The sequence below is a fragment of the Polypterus senegalus genome, chromosome 14, assembly GCF_016835505.1.
Source record: "Polypterus senegalus isolate Bchr_013 chromosome 14, ASM1683550v1, whole genome shotgun sequence".
Classification (NCBI taxonomy): Eukaryota; Metazoa; Chordata; class Cladistia; order Polypteriformes; family Polypteridae; genus Polypterus; species Polypterus senegalus.
In genome coordinates, this window is record NC_053167.1 from 97,101,939 (window position 1) to 97,126,137 (window position 24,199).

Below are 24,199 nucleotides of genomic sequence, written 5' to 3' on the forward strand. Positions count from 1 at the left end.
GTTTAAAAATAAATCTTTTGGTTATCTCAAATATCAATCAAAAGATTGATACTACTAAGGGTATATTTTTGCAAGGGTTGTATGGGATTGGCTCCAGCGGACCCCTTTGACCCTGTATTAGGATATGTATTACAGAAAAATAGAGTGGGACAAGTATGTATTTTTCAGTTAGTCAAGTGGTGTTGTATAGTTGCCTTTGAAGCAAGGCACAGAAAAGTGTGCAAGTTTGGCAGTGCTGGATTTGTAACTTATTTCATCATGCATTGTAAAAGTACTATAGCCACAATGTTCTTTAAAGTTAATACAGCATTATTCATGACATTACCAGATTTGATAAGTATTTAAAATATTACTAAGAACAGACGTTTGAATTGAAGATGGGGCTGTGTTTATTTACTGCTGTATGCATGAAAATCCAAGTTGTGATTAGAAACACTGTAAACCAGAAACATTTAGAGTTGGTAATTCTGTGTACTTATAATTTATAATAATTAATAAACACTATTCATTAGCTCTGTGAGTACTTGTTAGTCATATTTTTCCTTGCCCAGTAGTGCATTAAGAAATCAAAGAAACGAAAACTTATTTGTTGCTTTTGCTAATTGTTATCTGTACAACATACACTAAGGTTAGGACTGAGGTAGTTAGTGTATTGATTATATAACAGACATTAATGACAAGTACCTTTGTGTATTTTGTAAATAGTATACTATGTGTGAACTGTGTTTTAACTGGATGTATTATAGGCAGTTAGTTAACTGTAGGTGGGAAATTTTGGGAGAAAATTGAAGTTGCATCCTTTTACCAGTAACATATGTTTCTCACTGTATTATTTGTCATTATTGAATGTCACATCAGGCAGCATTGATTTTGGATCACAATATTATGCATTGTGCATCACAGTACTACCAAGGAATGAATATGTGATTAAAATCAAAGAAATTAGGCTTTGCAGTACAGTGTCAATAGTAGGTAACCAACCAACCATCCATCCATCCTTCCAACCATCCATCGTCCTGCCCCTCTTATCTAGGGCAGGACCACAAGGTAGCTGGAGCCTGTCACAGCAAGGCAGGTAACCAATTCTGGAAAAATTGCCACATGTTATCTGCTTATTGCTTTCATATTTTTTATATTTTTAGAGTCATTTGTCACTCCTTATTTCATTTTTAAAATGACATATTGCCTGCAGTTGTTGCCAAGGCAAACCTGTATTGAGCTATTACTCAATTTTTACATTTCCACTTTCATCTGTCTGCTGCCTCCTTCTGGCATAGACATTCATCTAATCTGCTCTTAGATATGTTTATTTTTGGATTACAGAATACATTACTCACATATATTTACTGTAATTATGCACAATTCAAATTTTTTGTCAAGTGTTACTTCTGACTTTTTATTTAAAATATTTTTTATTATTATATTTATACTACAGAAGGATTTCACACACTTGAAAAGTACCTTTGGACATATATAAATATTCTGCTGCCTCCAAAGATTATGGAAGGAAAGAACAATGGCCGAAGAAACACTTAACAGCTCACAGTCTTCCTTTAAAGCCGCGGTTTTGAGGGTGGTTGGTGTACCGGTTTCTTTCTACAACAGTTTTACTCAGGTAACTGCATCATTAATTGAAAGACATGTATTTATTTATTTTTTCTCTCATTTATTGGTTATTCCATTAACAGATTAATTTGGGAGTATAGTAATTTTATTATCCATGTTAATCCTGATCATCTTTAAGTGTGTTTATTGAAAGGTGTTAGGGGATGAATATTCTCCATTACTAAATAAATTTGAATATTTGAAGAAGCAGTTATAAATTGTTGAAACTGTTTTTCTTTCTAAAAATACAAGAAACCAAAGTATTTTCATTGCATTGTTTTAATTAAAAATTGAAAAGTTTTAAAGGATATTAAAAAAATCAACAGTCAATTGAATTTGTAAGTAGCAAGAATTTATGCTTCAGTTTGTCAGTCTTGTTTGGTTATCTGATTACGCTTTATTTGTCTATACCTGCACATTACAAAAAATTACACATACACATATATTGCAAGTTATTTTGCAGTGGGAAATGTACTAAATATTATTACATGAATGAACTCCTTTCACAGTTGGTTATGGCCTTGTGTCTGGTGCTACCAGAATAAACTTCAGTGTTTTATAAAAACCTGTATTGGAAAATATTAATATGTGAAATGAGTTAATGAAATGAATTGTAGAATGTGTCTTTCATTTAATGAAAAAAGTGAGCTTGGGAAATGGATAAGTAAGATACTTAACATGTGTTGGTATCTAGTTCAATTACGTGACACATTCCTGTTTGTGGGAGAAAAAAATGCTTCCTGTGTTTAGTAAGCTTACTTTTAATTGGATTACCCAATTTTAACTTTTGCTATTTTGCTTGAAGAATTAATTATGGAATAACTGTTATTAGTGCAGCAAACATTTGGGACTCTTTTGTGATTAATCTTTATTTTGTTATTGCGTGAGAATGTGAGGGTGGGTGGTGGTGGTAGTGTTCTAATACTGCTATACTTGTTGAGCTTATGTAAAAGTTAAATTTCCTCTTTGAACAAATAAAGTGCTACAGTATATATCTGTCTGTTGAAGTTAAACAAGTAAACAGCATGAACATTGTTCCATTTTTGATTCATAACAATCTCCTTTCTGACACATCCCATGCAAACCATTCTGTAAAAGAGTTTTCTAAAAAATAAAAAAAAAAATAACTGATATTAAATCCTGAGCAGACCACAGAGATACATAACAGATATAACAAGTATGAAAATAAAGAAAATCAAAAGGGACAAATTGGAAATTAAGATTGGGAATGCGACACTGTCCAGTGCCCAAGTACTGTTGTTCTCCACCAAACAAACTTCAGGGTAGCACTTCACATATCTGGGATAAGCCACACCATTTGATTGACTATGCTGAAAATTCAGGTTAAACTAGGTTAAAGAAAGAAATTTATGGAGAGGAAGGATTTGGAGTTTTCCAGCAATGGGCTAATACCATTTTAGCAGTCATTGTACTCGGACAAAATAGTCCTTGTGAGGTAAAGACAAGGGTAAGAGCAGAGAAGTCCAGGAGAAGAAAATGTGAGGCAAAATTTAATATTAACAGTGGGAATAAAGACAGGCAGTCAGAGATGGTAGAGCATAAAGCTAAAATTGGGGGGCATATGCAGAAATGGTAAATGGTGTATGGTAAGATTGTGGAGTGGATAGTTGGACACCATTTACTTTAAGGACTGATCTGAATTGGAGATGAGAAACCAAAACTTTAGGAGGTCTTTTAATAGTCCAGAGGATTAGAAATAGGTAGTCTGATTATTTTGTAAATGTGATAGCATGTCTAGCCATCAAACAGAAACTTGAAAATGATGAGAATATAAATTAGGTGATGTAATTCTTAAATGGAAATAGTGATCCGGAGTTATGGGGCATTGCAAAGAAATCTGAGAAGATCAAAAATTGTAAGTTTATTTCAGAGGTTATTAATGATTTTACCTGTCAGACTAAGCTTTGGAAACCTAGAAGGAAATCTTTCTTTTCTTAATCATCATAACAGAAAATGGTTTATACTGATTTCAAATTTATTATAGAAATGTTTCAAACATGTTAAATATTTTTTTTTATATTAGTGATCCTCTTATTACTGAACTCCCTCTCCTAAACATATTTCAAATACTAAAAATTCGTCAGTAATGCAAAAGATGAACATTAAAGTACAGACATGCATACTTTTGCATACTGTTGAGGTAAGTTGCTCTTAGTTAAATATTACAGATACATGTTAAAAGTTTACGTGGCAGTGGGGAATTGCAAAAATAAACCTTTGGCATTATGTGAATGCGTTGGAAAATATAACACATATGGGGTCAAAATTTATTGCATATATAAATCATTCTATAGACTTAAGTAAGTATGCTATTCAGCCTTCCCTAGGGCTGACTATCAGTAACCAAAGAAGACTGTGCAAACAAGTGTGTCAAGATATTTTAATTGCATATTTACTTTATAATGCTTGGATGTAGTAAATGACTGTAACATATATAAGTTATGATATAAATATACAGAGTGCTCTTAACCACAGTTACTCAGATACTTACAATAGAGTAATTTAGAGGCTGGGTTGCATGTATTCACAGTATTGAGAGAAACTGGGTCACCAATGTGCTGTCTACTGTATCTCATAATCTCTCTACCTATGGGCAAAAGCATCAGACATTTACATAACTTTACTATTGTGGTATATTCAAAAAGTAATGATAGATGCCTTTTTAATGATTGCTATTGTTTTATGAATGTCTATGGATCATCCATGATTATAAATGCACAGTTGTTACTTTTTTATTGAAAGTAAAATAAGTTAATTTTACCCTGTCACTTCTGAAGGACAATAGACTGAAGGCTTATTTTTATCTTACTATAGGTAAACTTCACTCCTACCGTAAAAAAGCTACTTGTAGTGACAGCCTTTAGTGCTGTATCCTTGATCTTACTTGCCCATCACTTTAAACGTAGAAAAAGAAGAACTATAAAATCAACTGGCTCACCATGGAAACAGGATCCGTTAATACCAGAGTTGCTTAGAAATAATAAATCAGAAAAAGGTAATCTGCAGTCTTATTTATTTACTTCTTTAATTATTTATTTGATATATATTTTACAGAGTGCCTGACACTGATCTTTAAAGTGAAAGATAAAACATTTTTTGTAAAATATTTGGAAAAATTACATAATGAATGTATTAATTATTAGGTTGTGGGCATCATTTTATTTATGAACTGAATTATTTTAATTAAGAACAAATAATAATAACAAATAAAGACTGAAGATAACGTATGCAATTATTTTTATCTTAGAGTCCTCTTTTTAAATGTAGGTACCTTTGTATCACTAACCTGGAAGAGGTATTGGCAAGGCCACCAGGGGGCGCTTACCCTGTGGTCTGAAAATGGATTCCAGTGCACCAGTACAGTGATGGGGACACTGTGCTGTAAAAATGGAGCTGTCCATCAGACGAGACATAAAATTGAGGTGCTGACTGTCTGAGGTCATAAAAGATCCCTGGGCATTTTTCATAAAAATTAGCGTGTATTCCAATGTCTGGGGTAAATTGCACACCACGGCCTAGTCATTCTGGCACACTAATCATGCTCTGACTCTAATTAGCTGACTATCTCACACCCCTTCATAACCTAACAGCTAATGTGCGGTGAGCGTAGTGGTGAAAAATGGCTGCCGTTGCATAATCCAGATCAATAGTGCACATTAGGGGTGATTTAAGTGGCTCCCACCTAACTATTGAAGCACTTTAAGTAGTGAGAAAAGCACTATATAAATGTAAATAATTATCAAGCTATGAAATATTAATTCATACTAATTGAAGCTAATTAGAGGTAGAAAAAACATAGAAAAGAGATAATGAGAGAAATCCCTAAATATTATTCAAGGATCTTTGCTTTTGCAGCTAGGTGTATATGGCATTATACCTGCAAGTAGTTGCTTTCTGCCTTGTGTTTTCTGTTGATTCACAATTTGTTTATAATACATAAATAAATCATAATCCTTGTTTTGATACACATTGGTTTGCCATGGTCTACTCTTGTCTCCTGAGGAAAGTTGGGTGTCATTATGTATAAGTTTATATATGGTATGTTTGTATTAGTCTTTTCTAAAATATATTTTAGTTGTTATACTTTTGATATTTTGTTCTGTTGCACGTCTGTGATTTATTTTGAAAATTTTAACCGTTTGTCTTCACTCACTGATGTTTCAAGTTGATTAAACAAAGTATGTTAGGGTTTTGCCTCTGCATTCACACTAAATTCTCTCTTTTTATTGTTCTGTTTGATATATTTGGTACATTTTATAAAGATTTCAATCATTTTCATAAGAGAATTATGTTTTGCCACCCACATGCTTTTTGTGCCAATAATTACAGCTACTGGGAAAAATACCTGATGAGAATGGAATTAGTTTGGTTGATATACCTGTAATGATTCCTTATTACCAATTGTTCTTGTTATTTTAGATTCCAGTCGCTCAAGTAGTCGACAGAATCTGAGCTTGTCTTTGAATTCCAAGGGTTGCAATATACACACCAATGGGGGTTTATATAGCAAATTTTCTGGTTCATTACAGAGCTTGGCCTCGGTAAGTTGTATTATTTTCTGTGCTTTTTTTTCAAGATGACAGCATATTTTTTTCTTTAAATTATGGTTAATTATTACATAAATATACAAAACTTTTGTAAAACTGCCATAATCATTTTCTGAGCTTGGCAGGTACTTCTAATACTGTAGTCATATTAATAGAAGTTCAAAAATTTGGATTGACACACTTCTAACTACATTCATTTAATGTAAAGTTTTTTTTTCTAAATGTATTTAAATACTTTTATAAACTTTGTCAAGGGCATTGTAGAATCTCAACAAAGCCCTGTATTTAAGCAGTTATTTGCTACTAAATATTCAAATTAATTTAGCAGCTTATTCTAATTTTTTTATTTACTTACAGTTTTGATATTTATTAAATGTACCATCTACAGGGTTTGAGTGTATGTGTGGTGGGGACATTCTGAGTTCAATGTCAAGACAGAGACAACTGTTGTAAATACTGCAATTCTAGAAAAGTTGACCATTGCCAAAACTGTCAAAACTATGTGAACTACACAGTTAAGCAACATACATGAGTTTCACTGTCACATTTTACTACTGTGCCAGCACAAAAAAAACGTTTTTCATTTGACAGGTATATTTCCCTTAAGGGAATATTATTCTGCAAAGATTTATTTCCTGGATTAATAATTTAATGATGATAGCTATAAATCAAATTAAAAAATGATAGATTAGTTATCATAACTTGTAACTATAAAGTTTACACTCACACAGGAACAATTCACTTTACTCTCTCTTCCATAAAGTGGGGTTAAATTTTCCCTGCGAAAGACAATCTTCAAAGTTGTTATAAAATACATTTGCCCAATACAGATCAGACAGGGCATGTGTAAAAACAATGCATGCTTATTGGAAATCGGTGATTCATCATGTAATCACATTGGACCTTTTTGTCTTATAGTTATTTAAGTAGGGGAAGGACGTTGTGTGTGTTTTTTTTTTTTCTTTTAGTGTGATATTTTTTGGAACACAATTACTGTACTAGTCTGTTGCTGACCTGAGTGTGTCTTTGATTGTATTGTGTGGTGTTATATTTGTATTGTATTAAATAAAGTGGAAAAAAAAATTAAGTATTTTATATTCATATGTAGTTCTGTATTTCTGTGTCAATCATTAAATTTATAAAGGAGCTAAAATGCAGCAAAATTTCAAATACTAATGGCAAGTTCCATACATGTGATATAGATGTGGGACCTCCAGAGGGCATACCTCTCCTGTTTTAATGCCTTGGAACAAGAAATTGAAGAGTTTCAAGTATTTTCCTAAATAGTGTAGTTCTAGGTGGCTGATTTGAGCAAACTGTTGCCGCTTTGCTAAAATATATTGATCAATATTTTGCCATTGTACCTTTACCCCTCTACAGTTCCTAAACAACTTGTGAGAAAACAGGTTTAAATGAAATATATTATTTTATGAGTAGTGCCTCATCTTTCAAAAATTAAAATTCAAGGGTATAAATTTGAAGTTGTTTTTATATTATTGGGTGAAGTTTGACCCAGAAGCATCTGCACAGAGCTGTAAACATTGCTGCCAGTGTATCCCAAGCTTTTAAAGTTTTGAGTTGTTTGGAAGATGGGGGGTTAGCCATTATAACATTAGTTAGAGCTCACACTGGAATGAGAAAAGATGAGAGCAATCCCTAAAAATTATTCAAGGATCTTTTCTTTTGCAGCAAGGTGTATGTGGCATTATATATCTAGGTATTTGCTTTCTGCCTTGTTTTTTCTGTTTATTCACAATGTCTTTTTAATACATATTAAATAAATCATATGCCATAATCTACTCCTGCCTCCTGAGTAAAATTGTGTGTCATTATATATGAGTTTATATATGGTATGTGTGTATTAGTCTTTCCTAAAAAAAATGTTTTGTTATACTTTTGATAATTTGTTTGGGGATTGATTTTGAAAATTTTAACAACTTTATGTAGTTTCGGCACAAGTTAACTTTCATTTTAAGGATTATAAAGTCATTATAGATTATTATTTATTAATTACATTTATAAAGATTTCAATCATTTTCATATGAGAATTATGTTTTTTTTTTTTTTTTTTTTTCCTCCCCCCATTTTCCAGGGTAAAAGCGTAAACACATTAAGTAGCTGTGTTTGTGCCAATAACTCTAGCTGCTGGGACAAAGTCACTGATGACAATGAAATTAGTTTGGTTAATATACCAGTAACAACTCCTGAAAATCTGTACCTTATGGGTGAGTAAAGTTGTGGTGAGATGTATTAAAAGCAATTATTGATAATATGCTGTAATTGCTTTACATTTGCAGAATCTGGGAAAGTTCTTTATTCATTTTATCCCTGTTACAAGTTCTAATGCATAGTAATTCAGATTTTGTTTTCTAATTGAAAACAAAACATATGGTATAAAGATAATAGTAGTTATTCCCAATAATGCAAAAATAAAAAAAAAACACACACATATTCCTCGGATTATTGTAAAAGACTAGTTCTCAAATTGTGGTCCCCAACTGATAGTCAATTATTATGTTAGCTGAGGGTCACTGGGGCCAAATGACTTTTAAATTGCTCGGATAAATTGCTCTGTTAGGTACTTACTTTAGCATTTACTTGTAACAATCAAGACAGTTAGCTGACATCAACACTAGTAAATATGTATGCCTATATACATGAACAAACAAGTTTAAAACTGCAGTACTACTGTGGAGTGTACCATCTAACTTGCTTGCATATGGTAACAACATGTTCTTCAGTTCCACCTTCTCTCTCTCTCTCTCTATGTGATATATTTAACACTTTGTGAAGCTCAGCCTTTCTACAGTCTAGCTTGTCTCAGTCACTATGTAAATGTCTCTTCTAAACTCCTGTTGATGTCAGACATGAGAGCCCATGTCTGGTCAAGGCAGTCTTTAAACTCTTAACACTGCTGGTGGGCTAGGGGATTATTATGAATCACTGGCTGAAATCTGGGGCTTTGAAAAGCAAATCCAGTAATGTTGGACTTCATTGTTAATGTTCTAAACATAACTTTTCATGGAAAATGTAATGCAAAATCGTGCTAAAAGATGACTTTTGGGATCAAGTTATCCTCTGTTATGTTTGTCTTTTATAGTGAATAGCAAAATACCCACGCTTCGCGGAGTAGTGTGTTAAAGAAGCAATGAAAAGAAAAGGAAACATTTTGAAAATAACGTAACCTGATTGTCAATGTAATTGTTTTGTCACTGTTGTGAGTGATGAGTGTTGTTGTCATATATATATATATATATATTTACACACACACACATAAACATATATATATATACATATCTATACATATACACATATATACATACATATATATCTACATATATACACACACATATATACACATATATATACATATACATACATATCTACATATATACACACACAGCTATTTCAGTATCAGTGCAATACGCTGTTTGTTAAAACGTTGACTCCGCTCTTATGTGCAATAACAAATCAAATCATTCAGTTGTCTTTGCTCATATGTCATTTTAGAGCTGCACGCCTGGCATCTTTTTTGGCCACAAGTTCGTTTCTGTTTGGTGTGAGGTTCTGTGTTGTGGAGATTCTCAGGATGGATTGCAGGTGCTCATCAGTGAGGCGACTCCTGTGTGCTGTTTTGTTAGTCTTTATCACTGAGAAGAGCTTCTCACACAGATACTGTATGTGCTACCAAACATGCACAAGGTTCGAGCCGCATGTAGACGGACTTTTTTTGTTCTTCAAAGTCACCAAAGCGCCGTGCAAACTCAGTGCGCAATAACTCTAGCCAAGCGCTGCATTATGGGATCTGTAGTTTATTGTGTTACCAGCGCTTCATATACCCGGGCTTTAATAACAATAATACAGTATATAAAATGATCTCGCGGGCCGGATATAATTACGCCGGGCGGATGTGGCCCGCGCCCTTGAGTTTGACACATATGGACTAAATAGAACTTGAAAAGATATATTTTTCAAATGTGATCGCGCAATTCAGATAGAGTTGACGCACTACAGCCTGCATGCCTCAATGAGTCATCCTCCCTCGCTCTTACTTTTTACCGTTCATCTAATGAATACACTGAGTATGGCTTTACCAAAACAATCATTGATGGCGAATAAAGTATCCATTATTCGAGTATGTAGAGCGGGATATATATATATACATATATATATACCAGCGTATCGCAGCGGAGAAGTAGTGTGTTAAAAAAGGTAGAAAAAGAAAAGGGAACATTTTAAAAATAACGTAACATGACTGTCAATATACAGTATTTGTTTTGTGAGTGTTACTGAGTGTTGCTATCATCAAGGATTTGATTATCATTATTTCTTTCAATCAGGTTCGTATTTGTAGGATGTGTTGTGTTCAAGTTACATTCCGTGTTTGTCAATCGTTGTAAAGATGACAGGTTTCATTCATCGATTCGTTTCTTACTGCATCAATAAACAGCTCGTCTTCTTCTTTATCTGAGACCTGACACACTGCATGCACGGGTTTTTTACACTGTCTTCCTTTAGCGGGACATTGACTTTTTCCACCGTGTGCTTTGTTTCCACAGTAGATGCATTTATGAATATGCTTATCAGGCGCTTCATATTTTTGCTGCCTTTTCAATTGTGTAATTCGGTTTTGTTCAGCTCTTTGGAACTGTTGCTTTTATCTGTGCACTGCGTCAGTTCCGTGAGCCCTCGGTGTACATGCATCGAAGGTTCCCAGCTGTGCTGGTGCCATCTCGTGCTATGTCCATAGCTTTATTTAATGTTACCTTAGTCCTGGCACTTAAAACTTTCTCTCACAGTTTCGCTGAGTTTGTGTCAAACACCACCCTGACCATCTCATCTTCCTCTCCATAAGCACAGTCCTTCACCCGTGAATATTTACCCGTGGCAGTTTGCTATTGGATTGCCGCTGACGGACGGCCTTATATGGGCAGGCACTAAATTACAAGCGCCAGCGCAGCCTGTCTATGAACTTAATTTAAAGTGTAGGTTTACATCATGCTTTGTTTCTGTATATGTCACTCGCGCCGCTTCTTATTGTTTCGCTGCCTTCTCAATTATATAATGCATGTTTTCTTGAGCGGTTTTTTGAGGTCTTCCTGGTTTTCTATGTACTGCGTGATTACGTGGGAGGCGTGATGATGTCACACGAAACTCCGCCACGGCGTTGAAGCTCATCTCCATTACAGTAAATGGAGAAAAACTGCTTCCAGTTATGACCATTACGCGTAGAATTTCGATATAAAACCTGCCCAACTTTTGTAAGGAAGCTGTAAGGAATGAACCTGCCAAATTTCAGCCTTCCACCCACACGGGAAGTTGGAGAATTAGTGAGTGAGTGAGTGAGTGAGTGAGTGAGTGAGTGAGTGAGGGCTTTGCCTTTTATTAGTATAGATATACCATGTTGTGATATTGATTCTTTATGCACAGCTATGAATTGGAATATGCAATATTAGAAAGTAGATAGATTGATGCTCAGCAGAAAAATGACTATTACAGTTTAAAGTGAGATTGTTTAAAATACTATAATAGCATATTATGTTTTTCTATGGTTAGGTTAACTGTATTTCTACATTTTTTTTTCTCCTTTAATCTTCTTTAAAAATCTATATGCACATAGTTCCACAAACATGTTCAATAATACTTTGTTAAGCAGATAAACATATTAAAGCTATTGTACAGGAATAAACTGTGCAATTAGTCAAGCGGCAGATTTACTGTTGTCACTCCAGGCTAACATATTGCTCAGATTAAACAGTTTATAATAAACTAGGAGTTAATATGCATAATTTTGAATTAATGCCTGAATAAGAAGTTAGAAGCAATTATATGCCATGGCCATTTTATTTTTTTATTATGGGGCAAAACCAAAGAAATGTGAGACTTGCACATAGATATGTTGCTATTACTGTTGAACAGACAAAACAAATACAGGTTGACTTTACAAAATCTGGCAACCTCCGGACCTGAGGAGTGCCAGATTTTCAAAAATATCGGATTTTGGATGGTTATATATGCTGTATATATTTAACAGAAAATGACTACCTGTACAGTCCTTTAAAGACAGAAAATGAAACACTAAATGAAAAGCAAACTACATTTTAATGTTCACCAACTAAATAAAACAATGCACAATGTTTACGTTTTACGCCACCTCTTTTCTTTGCTGAATCCATAATGGGGCTATACAGCAGCAAATAAATGATAAAATGAGAAGGAATGAGCAGGAATGCCTGTTAGCAGGTGCAATTAAGACCCAACAACTGATTATCGACTACAGCGCCATCAAAACATAAACGGCGCCTCCAGAAAACAGTGGCGTGCCAATGCGGTAAATTTGAAAATGCGCTCCGAAATCCAAGCCGGAAATCTGAAGGAACCGGATTCTCGATAGCCGGATATTTGATTGTCAACCTGTACAAGATTTGAATACTGACCTGGTAGCTCTCTTTATGGAGTTTACCTGTTTTCCTAGTATTTTCACATATCTCAAGGACATAGGTGTTATTTTTATTGGTGATTTTAATTTGGCCCCTTGTTAGTGAATGAGGGTGTGTGTGAGTGTGCCCAGTAACATGGGTTTAGAGATAGAAGAGTTAATAGATTAAAAGAAGCTGAATACATAGATTCTTACACTGTAAACTGCTGACATTCCATTTAGCAGAGATTTAAATCATGCAAGATGCCATTGATGATCAAAGAAGTCGAAAGGCTTTAAAAGTGTGACAGTGCTAGCAGGATGCAAAGGGGTAGTGCTACAGTGATTATAGTTTGCTAATTAAAAAAACAGAAAACAGGTTTAAGGTTAAAGGTGTACTCCACCAAAACTTTTTATATTTTTTATTTTTACTTACACTGTTTTTTGTAGGGCTCCTTGAAAACAAAAATGTATTTGCTGTGAGAATTAAATAAAAATTACATAATTATAATATAATACAAGCCAATGGTGACCAGTGCTGAACTTTGTCAAATGATATGAAAAAACTTTGATGGGGGGAAAAAATCTCATATCACTGGTGTCACATAATCTATGTACCATTTATTCAATAGTTATCTCATGATGTGCAAAACACATGATTTTTTTGCTAAAATAAAAAGCTTCTGCCAGTTGTATGTTGGAGTTATAGTGCATACTGATTTGAGATACAAAATAATAGGAGCGCGGTCAGAGCTTTGTATTTGCGAGGTTTAATAGAGGATATTAAAATAAAAAAGAATCAATTCTTGAATAACCAATGTACTGATGAGAAGAACAAGGAATAATCTGTCAAATTTGGGTCATAGAGGTTGTCATCCTTAATATTCATTCTTGTATTGAGATTTGGACTCTTGATATGTCCAGTTTAGGACACTAAAATTTTGTTTTTAAACTATTATAGTGTAGCTTTGGCTTTATACTGGATTCTTGTCTTGTTGGAAAACAAGTTATTTCCCAAGGTACAGGTTTCATGCAGAGTGGATCAGGGTTTCCTCCAGGATTTCCATCTGTTTTACTGTGTTCATTGTACTCTCTACCCTCACAAGCTTTACAGGGCCTGCTGCAGAGAGGTATCACCACAGCATGTTGCTGTCACTACCATGCTTAACACTAGAATTACCAGAGCCTATGAAAAAACTTGTAAATCCATCCCACCTTAAATTGTATCTTAAAATTGTTCTCACCTCTCCGCCAGCGTCTTTTGTCATCTAAATGTGCTGATAAAATCAGGCTGCAAGATGCCGGCTATTCCATCCCCCCACTGACTTAGAATGTGCACAAACTTCTCCCAGCTCATGCCTTGATTGATTTTCTGGGAGTGAAGTGGAGTTTTAGAGTGGAAATAATAGATCGTTGTTTGGAACACACACATTTCATGTCTGTTCCGTTTCTACAGTATTCTGTGTAAACACATTGTTAAAACAGAAATGTTTTTTATATTCTAGTAGTAGATGACAAAATGTAGGCATAAACTATATAATGTATGAAGCCTGAAGTATCAAAGAAATACTTTCACAAAAGGCACAAATCTAACACAACAATTGCGCTTTTATTCAAAAATATAACTGCAGAAACAAAAAGCCGCCTTAACATGCAACATTGACACCCGTTTATTATGACTGCCTCTGTGGCACAATAGAATCGGCTGTCAAATGTGAATCAAAAGGTCGCGAGTTTGATCCTGCACCACTCCGTTTTGAGAAGTAAACTGCTCTTAGTCTTACTATTTTAGATTAAAGACATACATTTGATTTCAGTCTGTAACAGCCGATGTAATTTATAATACTTGTAAAGGTTAGCTTTGTTTTTTTTTTTTTAAAGTCAGTTTTTTATCTCAGCCACGTTCACGAGACCAAACACACCCCACCCCGCATCTGACACTGCTGTTTTCACATAGATGCGCTGTAACAGAGGTAAACTCAGCTCCCTTCTACATTGAAGCAAGAATGCACATACCATTGCTTGCATACTAAAGTGTCAGCAGGCACTTTTCGTGGCATTACACACATTTTTGACCATGCTCTCTGCACACTACTTGTGACTTTAGGCTTTAGGAAGTAAGTAAATAAATAAAGGTAAATGGACTTTGTTGCCCAGTTTGTGAATTCTTACCACAGACTTGTTGTTGCTACTCTGAAGATCCAGCTTAGGTCCAGTAGGCCACCACCTACTAGGAAAATGAGGCTGGACCTGGCCAGACTCCAAGATCAGGCTACTTCTGACAGGTTTGCATGCAGTTTGTGTGAGGAACTTGCAGACTTGGGTGAGACTGTGGATTCTAATGTGATGTGGGAGACCTTCTGCAACAAGACCGTGAAGGTTGCTGAGGGTTTTTGGTGTTACCAGTGTTCCCAGAAGGAGGTGTTTCATTTTACAGAGTACTCTGGCTTGATGGCAGCTCTGGTCTGTACCGGGAACTTTGCAGAAGTATAAGGAGGCATTTGTTAGAGGAATCTGTGAACAGGTGACACATCTGTGGTCTAGTGATCCATGTCCTGCTTGCAGAAGAATTGAAGTATTATACATCTCCAAGTTCGTTCCTATGAGAGTCGCAGTAAGGGCGACTGATGAAACGGTCCTTATGGATGACACTGCAGTTGTGACACACTCTTTAAAGCTGATCTGCTGGCTAGGATCTTTGATATCTTTGGGACCACAGTTCTTGAGGCTGACTCTCCAATTAGCTGTGAACCACCCAATCTTACTGAGATTGCAGAGGTGGCAAACCAACTGAGGGTAGGGAAGGCTTCAGCGATCCGTGGTATTCAGGGTGAACTTCTCCAGGCTGGTGGTAAGGCTGACCTCCTGGCATTGCAAGCAATCTTTCCTTCTATTTGGGGAACCGGCATCATCCCACCTGACTGGAAAATGGGACTTGTTGTCCCTATCTAGAAAGGGAAGGGTGATCGCCTGGATTGTGGCAACTATGGGGGATAATACTGCTCTTGGTGCTGGGTAAGGTCCTTGCTAGGGTAGTCCTCAATAGAATCCATGATCACTTGCTCACCTGCCAGTGACCGGAACAGTCTGGTTTTACGCCTAAGAAGTCTACCATTGATTGCATCCTGGCAGTGATGGTTCTTATTGGAGTGCAAAGTTTCTTTGCAGCCTTTGTCAGTTTTCATAAAGCATTTGACTCAGTTGATCGAGTTGCCCTGTGGGACAAATTTAAGTTAAAGAAACCTTAAATGAGCAGCATTATTTATAGGACTAAAAGTATGGCAGCATAAAGGAAGGGTGCTTACCTTTTTTGTGTTGAAGGCGCTGCCACAGGAACGGGTCCATCTAGTGGGTGCGCTGTAAGGTGTGGTGTGTCTGGGCACATGTGGAGCCGGTATAATGGCCAGTACAGGCTCCTCCACACTTGTTCAGTTTTACACGCCGGGGTCCTCGCAGCCTATCCAGCGCAGGCAGTTTAAGGTTCAGAGTGCCTGGAAGAAAAAGCCGGCATTTGCTTTTGTAACCAAGGTTGAATCAGAGATGGGAATCCCGTATTGTGAATATATGAGATTTACCAACCGGTGTGCTTAAGCTCAGCATAGCCGTTGGCCATTCAGGGTGGCTTACACATACGCAACCAGCAGGGTTTCAATTCTAAATAGAAAGTTGCTTGGGGCGTATTTATCGAGAGGAGCCAGTTAAGGTTGTTCGATGTAAATATAATGCTTCCTGGACACATCTTCAGGGAAATGTAAAAGGAACATCTCACCTGGGGAAGACCTAAAGCCAGAAACAAAATATACTACATAATGTTACATATCTTGACTATTCCACAACCGTCTAGCTGCTCCACAAGAAGGGCTAGAGGAAACTGCTGAAATCAGAATCAGATTTCTTGGCCAAGTATGCATGCATACAAGGAATTTGACTCTGGTTTTGGCGACTCTCCAGTTATAAGCTACATAATTGACATACACACAATCACACACCTCAGATTAAAAAAAGACAAAACAAAAAAAATAGTAGGGACTGCCTGGTCAACCAAGCTTAATGTATTACAACTACAACCTTCACTAGTGAAAATAATAATGATGATAATTTGTTTTCTGCAACCCTGAATTTTAATGCTGTATTTCTAACTGTATAAAAATACCTAAAATACTGAAAACTAGTCCCAAGTCTTTTCAGTGAATACAAGAACAGAGTTGCTTTTACTCTTCAAAGCCATTATAGTGCCTGAATTACAAGATCTCTGATATAGGAAAAAAATAACACAATTTTAATTTACTATTAATTTAATATGTTATTTTTCAATATATGCTGGAAAAGTATTTGCCTATGTAAACTAGTAATCAAACCTAGGTGCCTTGAAGCATGATTCGGAAAAAGTATACATTAACATGTTTAATGTGTTACAGAAGCTGGATGGATCAAAATGTTGATACTCAACATTTTACCTTCATGATAATTTGAGTTGCAAACTCAATTTAGTATTGTGAACCCAAAAATTCATTTTCAAGTTGGCACAGTCATTTCAAAATAAAGAATAATGAAGAATGAAAGATGCCAAACTTTGTTTTTTTTTTGGGCTTTTTCACTAACCTAGTGCACTATAGAAGTGTTGTGTATATATTAGTTTGCACAGATAGGGTGTGTTATTTCCCGTGAAATGAGTAGATGTTGAAAAATAATACAGTGGTGTGAAAAACTATTTGCCCCTTCCTGATTTCTTATTCTTTTGCATGTTTGTCACACAAAATGTTTCTGATCATCAAACACATTTAACCATTAGTCAAATATAACACAGGTAAACACAAAATGCAGTTTTTAAATGATGGTTTTATTATTTAGGGAGAAAAAATCCAACCCTACATGGCCCTGTGTGAAAAGTAATTGCCCCTTGTTAAAAAATAACCTAACTGTGGTGTATCACACCTGAGTTCAATTTCTGTAGCCACCCCAGGCCTGATTACTGCCACACCTGTTTCAATCAAGAAATCACTTAAATAGGAGCTGCCTGACACAGAGAAGTAGACCAAAAGCACCTCAAAAGCTAGACATCATGCCAAGATCCAAAGAAATTCAGGAACAAATGAGAACAGAAGTAATTGAGATCTATCAGTCTGCTAAAGGTTATAAAGCCATTTCTAAAGCTTTGGGACTCCAGCGAACCAAGTGAGAGCCATTATCCACAAATGGCAAAAACATGGAACAGTGGTGAACCTTCCCAGGAGTGGCCGGCCGACCAAAATTACCCCAAGGCAGAGGCGACTCATCCGAGAGGTCACAAAGACCCCAGGACAACGTCTAAAGAACTGCAGGCCTCACTTGCCTCAATTAAGGTCAGTGTTCACGACTCCACCATAAGAAAGAGACTGGGCAAAACGGCCTGCATGGCAGATTTCCAAGACGCAAACCACTGTTAAGCAAAAAGAACATTAGGGCTCGTCTCAATTTTGCTAAGAAACATCTCAATGATTGCCAAGACTTTTGGGAAAATACCTTGTGGACTGATGAGACAAAAGTTGAACTTTTGGAAGGCAAATGTCCCGTTACATCTGGCGTAAAAGGAACACAGCATTTCAGAAAAAGAACATCATACCAACAGTAAAATATGGTGGTGGTAGTGTGATGGTCTGGGGTTGTTTTGCTGCTTCAGGACCTGGAAGGCTTGCTGTGATAGATGGAACCATGAATTCTACTGTCTACCAAAAATCCTGAAGGAGAATGTCCGCCATCTGTTCGTCAACTCAAGCTGAAGCGATCTTGGGTGCTGCAACAGGACAATGACCCAAAACACACCAGCAAATCCACCTCTGAATGGCTGAAGAAAAACAAAATGAAGACTTTGGAGTGGCCTAGTCAAAGTCCTGACCTGAATCCAATTGAGATGCTATGGCATGACCTTAAAAAGGCGGTTCATGCTAGAAAACCCTCAAATAAAGCTGAATTACAACAATTCTGCAAAGATGAGTGGGCCAAAATTCCTCCAGAGCTGTAAAAGACTCATTGCAAGTTATCAAGCGCTTGATTGCAGTTATTGCTGCTAAGGGTGGCCCAACCAGTTATTAGGTTCAGGGGCAATTACTTTTCACACAGGGCCATGTAGGTTTGGATTTTTTTTTCTCCCTAAATAATAAAAACCATAATTTAAAAACTGCATTTTGTGTTTACTTGTGTTATATTTGACTAATGGTTAAATGTGTTTGATGATCAGAAACATTTTGTGTGACAAACATGCAAAAGAATAAGAAATCAGGAAGGGGGCAAATAGTTTTCACACCACTGTATATACATACTCTAGTCTAGTCTGATATTTTTCTGTACACCTGTTAGAGGGCAGTCATGGTCTGAGGTGGGATGGTATGGGACCATGGTGTTCCTCCAAGATAATAGAGACCTGGCTCTTTGATGGCAAAAGAAGGTTTAAGGGTGCAGGGATATGATAGAAGGGCCACTAGAGTCAATGAGTAGATAGTTGCTGAATTCTCAAATTGCAAAAGAAGACAGAGACCATTGTCAATAACAGAATTAAACTGGAATTGTGTAAAGTTCTTTTGGTATTTGCAAGTGGGCAAGTTATCCGACCAGTCAAATTAAATCTATGTAAGCCAGGCTTAGAGAGGTAGCAGGGCTCTGTTAATATACTGCTTTGCTTTTGTATTTTACAATAAGATAAATACTTATCTTCCTTGATTATTGTAATTAATGAAGATGCAGTTTTTATTTACATTTAGGCCTTTCTGTCCTGTTGTGGGTGCATGGTACTGCAAAAAGGGTCTTCAAAGGTTCTAGATTTTTAAGATTTGACGCAGCGCCTGGTTTGAACACAATTGACAAATTAGCTCCTGTTTTATTTAGTCCATACTTAATGCTAGAAATGGTAAACTTTTATTTTAGAGATATCAATAATATGTTAAGTTAGTCAAAATTGCAAAACAATTACAATGTGCAGATTATGTAGTAATAACATTCATTTTAATATGCAACTGTCACTCTTGAGAGTCTTGGTTCATGTTGATTTTCAGAGAGAGAGACTTTGGGAACTGCTTTACAGCAAGCAGGACAGATGGAGGCTATTCATAGCTAATGTTTCAAACATGCACAATGTTTCAGGGGCACAGTGGTTTCAAGTACTGCCAGAGGACACTGATGCCTTGTTGACCTAGGACTTTATAGACCTGCCTATGTAGACTGCTTCTGTAGAGATCTACAGAAAGTGGGTGAGCCACATCATCTTGGTACATTTGGTGTGGGGGATAACAGTATAGTCAAGCCCAGTGAGACGATAGGTGTTTGCTTTGCTAATTTATTCTGTTGATTCCTTTACTCCCTTTCTTGACTCCTCCTTTTTTGTTTATATAGATAATTCTTGTTTTTTTGGCATCATATTCTTGGGAGTAGTTTATTCATTAGTGTGTGTGTGTGTGTGGCGTGCGCATTGTACTTTTTGAATTATATTTTCTATGTGTGTCTTTTGATGGAAGTTTTTTTGCTTTTTTCTTTTTTTTAGAATACAATGTTTGTACTGCAAGTATGTATCTTTTGTGTGAGCTGTGTGTTATTGTAAATGTTTTGTTTTTTAAAAAAAAAATCAGTTAAAGAATAATTAACTGATGCGCATTGTTCTTCATTATGGTTGCAGAGAATTACTGATTCACTTTAAACATTTATAGTGTGTTATCTTCTAATGGTTTTTTATCTTACAGGCATGGAGCTATTTGAAGAGGCCTTGCGGCGCTGGGAGCAAGCACTATCATTTCGCAGTCGACAGGCTGAAGATGAAGCCAGTTGTGGTTCTATTAAGCTGGGAGCTGGTGATGCAATCGCGGAAGAAAGCGTAGAGGTAAATCATCACTTCCAGAGCTACCAAAAAACAGCAGTTTTGTATTTTAAATTGCCCAATAATACAGATAGAAAAACATTATTTTTGAATTACATAACTGACAGTCTGCAAAACAGAAATTTCTTCATATTTTTCAAAAATAATTTGAAGGTTTGACTTTTCATGAAGGGCGGCACAGTGTGCCACAGTAAAAACTTAATGAAGCGGTTAATAGATATTAAGCGGTTTATAGATATTTTTACATTACTAGGAGGCTTTGCAAACATTGTGAAGAGTGGGGCTGAACGCACCCCAAGGAGACGTGGTCGCTCCTCTGACACCCCTCTTTAACGGTGATACAATGGGAATCAAATAACAGTTGTTTTTTTTAACTCCTCTTTGCTCGATCAGCTGCTGGATTGCTGCTGCTACTGTGCAGTGTGATCTGCATTTTGTGCGGTGCTTCAAACGTTTTAAAGTCACTGCCTTGTCTGTCTTCTCCCCACTAAGTGTTTTGAAGAGTTTTATGTTAATAAAATATTTGTGACAGATAGGGGGTGCCACTGAGCCTCAAACCCTGGACTTAACCAGCACAAATACAGTCACGGCTTCAAAAGAGAGGTTTTTATTATTAAAATAATCTCATAAAGGTTTCTTCAAAGCTTTCAGAAGCACAATTACAAACAAACTCTCCCTTCCTTCTCTCTCTATTCACCTCCCTTCAGTGAGTGTTGCCTTCCTTCCTCCCAACTCTGACACAGCTTGAGGAATACTTTCCATGCCAGGGTAAGGCCAGATGGAAGCCCCAAAAAAATGGGATCATAAATCCCCACAGCACTTATGGGACCCATCAGGGTAGTCTATCGTTGCTTCAGCTCCTAGCATGCCCTGCAGGTGTCCACATGGTTACCGAGGTCCTGGGATGCTGCCGTCTTTTGGAGTTATTAGTGGGGTAAGCATATTCCAAAATAGGAAGCATACCCTTAAGACTACTATGTTTTGTCTTCCTGTCTGGGTAAGGGTCACATACCCCATCCTGGGTGGGATGCCAGTCCATTCCTGTCCTTCGATTTGTGCTTCCCGTCTTGGTAAGGGTCCTGCTTTTCTTCCAGACAGGATGCCGGATAATCATGCCTGGTACTTACAGCTGCATAGCCTTAAAAAAAATGAGTAAAAACAGTTATAGAAACCTCAGAAATGTATCTTTAATATATAGTAGTATACAGTCCAAGTGAAATTCAGTAAAACAAAATCTATATTGGTAAATTAAGTTTGATGTTACATTTTATTAGATGTTTAATTAACCAATTGTTATTTTTAACTAAGAATTTGTTTACATTTTAAAATTGTATCAGAAAATTTTGAATGTTTCCTTTAGTTAACAAAAAACACAGTTAACAAAGATATTGTTTTGTTTGAGTATCTTTGATTATTTTCTTTTTTCCTTGATGACAACTAATAGTCATTTTTGGGATTCTGCAACATTTTTATTGTGGCTACAAGTTTGTAAACTTTCATTCTTTGTCTCCTTGATTTTCTATGCTGTAATCCTTTTATTCATGCGTGTCCCTGGCAACCATGTCCTCCAGAGTCTGTGTATGTCATATGTCTTCTCTAGAGTACATGATTATTTTCTACTTTCTCCCCCAAATTGAATTTTTACCCGTCAACACACTATGTTCCTTTTTGAATTAACCTTTAATTACAAATCTAATTTCCTGCTTTCCTGCAATAGACAGGATTACAAGGTTGTCAAAGTTTAACATGGCTGTAATTTGGGAAGAATTTTGTTTCAAGATGAAACCCAACTAATTCATCACAAGTCATGTAAAAGCACAGGCAAACACATACTTATTAAAAGAGACATTTTTTTTTCCATGTGAAAGAAAAATCACCTTTTTAAGTAAAACACTTACTGTAATGAAAATCAGTGCAAGTTTTGATACAGAATTATCTGGTATAGTGTGTTTTAACTTCCTGATCTCACTCTTTTTTGGTTTTGTTTTGTTTTTTTTAATTGTTTGGTAATTTGATTGTTATTTACCATGTGCCTAATACTGTCAAGATAGTCACTGCCATGCTGGTGAAAACTAAAATTCCTTCTGCCTTGCAGGATATCATGAATATGTAATCAAATATTCTGTAATAGATTGAGGCTGGGGTACTTGACAAGGCTCTCTTTTACAAAAATCCATCATTCTTGGTGTGTTATTCCCTGGTCTGTCTCTGTTCTAGCATGGATTAACTCAGAGAGATGTGGGGAGTGAGAAGGAGCACGTAACAGTTAGCACAGGTAGTGGAAAAAGAATAGAATAGTGAGGTTTGTTGAGCAACACTGGGCCTTGAGCACTGTGAGATGGAGCAAAAGAACTGAAATGCAGCATAGCATGGAGACTTAAGTTCAGCTGCTATATAAGTAACACTCTATTTTAAGGTTCACTTCCTCACCCACTGTTTTTTTCTTGTTTCCTTGTTGCTCACCTGATAGCTAGCTGCATGTGTACAATACCTGATGAGAACTAGTGTATAACTACACTGATACAGAACTAATTTCATGAAACAGTTGCAGAACTTTGTCTGTTATGTTTATTTAAACTATGGCAATTTAAAGATAAAAGTTGGAATTCATTTTTTGTCTACCTCATCAGTTTAAAAACCACTGATTTAAGTGACACTATTAGATGGCAGTGTACAGTTTAATGCATCCAAATCTTTTAATTATCCATGAAAAGCAGTGCTGATTACTTAGTTACAGTAAGTAGGGAAATAATATTATAGCCTAAAACTTGCTTATTGATCTTTTAAGTAAGATTTTTCTGTTACTTAATTAGACCTGTTTCAGTTTCACATTCCCTGTAAAATACTTGGAACAGTTTGCCATTGTATAAAGACAAATGACAAGGCATTACAGTGGATCAAAGAACATTCAAGAGCACGTTTTTAAAGGATTAAGTGAGTAAATAAGACAACATTTACTACAGATCCAACAGGAGGATATTGCAATTTTTGTAGCAAGTGTTTCAAAAGCAAATGGTCATTTCTGTATAATTTTAAGGGAAAGATGAGAAGTCAAGTTGAAAAAAAGATATTAGCAAGAAAGGGAATATGTATAGGTAAATGTAATTTGGAAACTTTTAAGATTTTTAGGCATTTTAGTTTTCTGGAAATCACAAAACACACATACTTGAAGGTACCTGGGGTATTCTCATGTTTCTTCTGTGTTATTAAATGTCGTGAATCTTTTAGATGAATTGCTCTGTGGCTTACGGACAAATATACATACACTAGGAAAGCCAATGGGAATCTAGTACCACTCATTTCTCAGATGTCACCCTGTGTAATATATTGCACATTATGCTGTAATTACAGTATATCCCAATATAACAGTGTAACACTGTAAGCAGGATATTCAAGTGCACCCACTCTTGATTATAAAAAAAATGTTGTTTGAGTAAAACATTATTTAAAAAAAAATACATGACAGTTATTATTATTTGTGGTAATATTTGTATTTGGTACTTGTGCATTGTAGTTATGTTTAAAATATAATGAATTCTATTTTTTAGGACATTATTAGTGCAGAGTTTATTCACAAATTGGAGTCTTTGCTTCAAAGAGCCTATCGCCTGCAGGAGGAGTTTGAAGCCACTTTGGGAGCCTCTGATCCCTCCTCTCTTGCCAATGATATTGGTGAGTGATTATTTTGTAAACTCTGCATGTTCTCGCATTTAAAGTCCAGATTGGTGGATGCAAAGATGGGCTTGAAAAAACATGGAATACTTA

General features: G+C 35.9%; 1 protein-coding gene and 1 long non-coding RNA gene across 3 annotated transcripts in view; one reads left to right on the forward strand and one right to left on the reverse strand.

Annotated features, from left to right (window-relative positions):
- The window catches only part of miga1 (mitoguardin 1), a 99,110-nt gene that overhangs the window by 22,032 nt on the left and 52,879 nt on the right, over positions 1-24,199 (forward strand). For both annotated transcript variants that reach the window (XM_039736056.1, XM_039736057.1), the window contains 6 exons: positions 1,436-1,615; positions 4,441-4,621; positions 6,046-6,167; positions 8,266-8,398; positions 20,301-20,437; positions 23,983-24,106. In XM_039736056.1, coding sequence (XP_039591990.1) covers positions 1,517-1,615; positions 4,441-4,621; positions 6,046-6,167; positions 8,266-8,398; positions 20,301-20,437; positions 23,983-24,106 — 796 coding nt within the window. In that variant the 5' untranslated portion in view covers positions 1,436-1,516. The remainder of the gene's footprint in view (positions 1-1,435; positions 1,616-4,440; positions 4,622-6,045; positions 6,168-8,265; positions 8,399-20,300; positions 20,438-23,982; positions 24,107-24,199) is intronic.
- LOC120515239 lies at positions 15,931-21,554 on the reverse strand. Its single transcript, XR_005630622.1, has 3 exons — positions 21,447-21,554; positions 16,171-16,371; positions 15,931-16,082 (listed from the first exon to the last, which is right to left on the reverse strand). It is a non-coding gene; the product is annotated as an uncharacterized LOC120515239 (long non-coding RNA).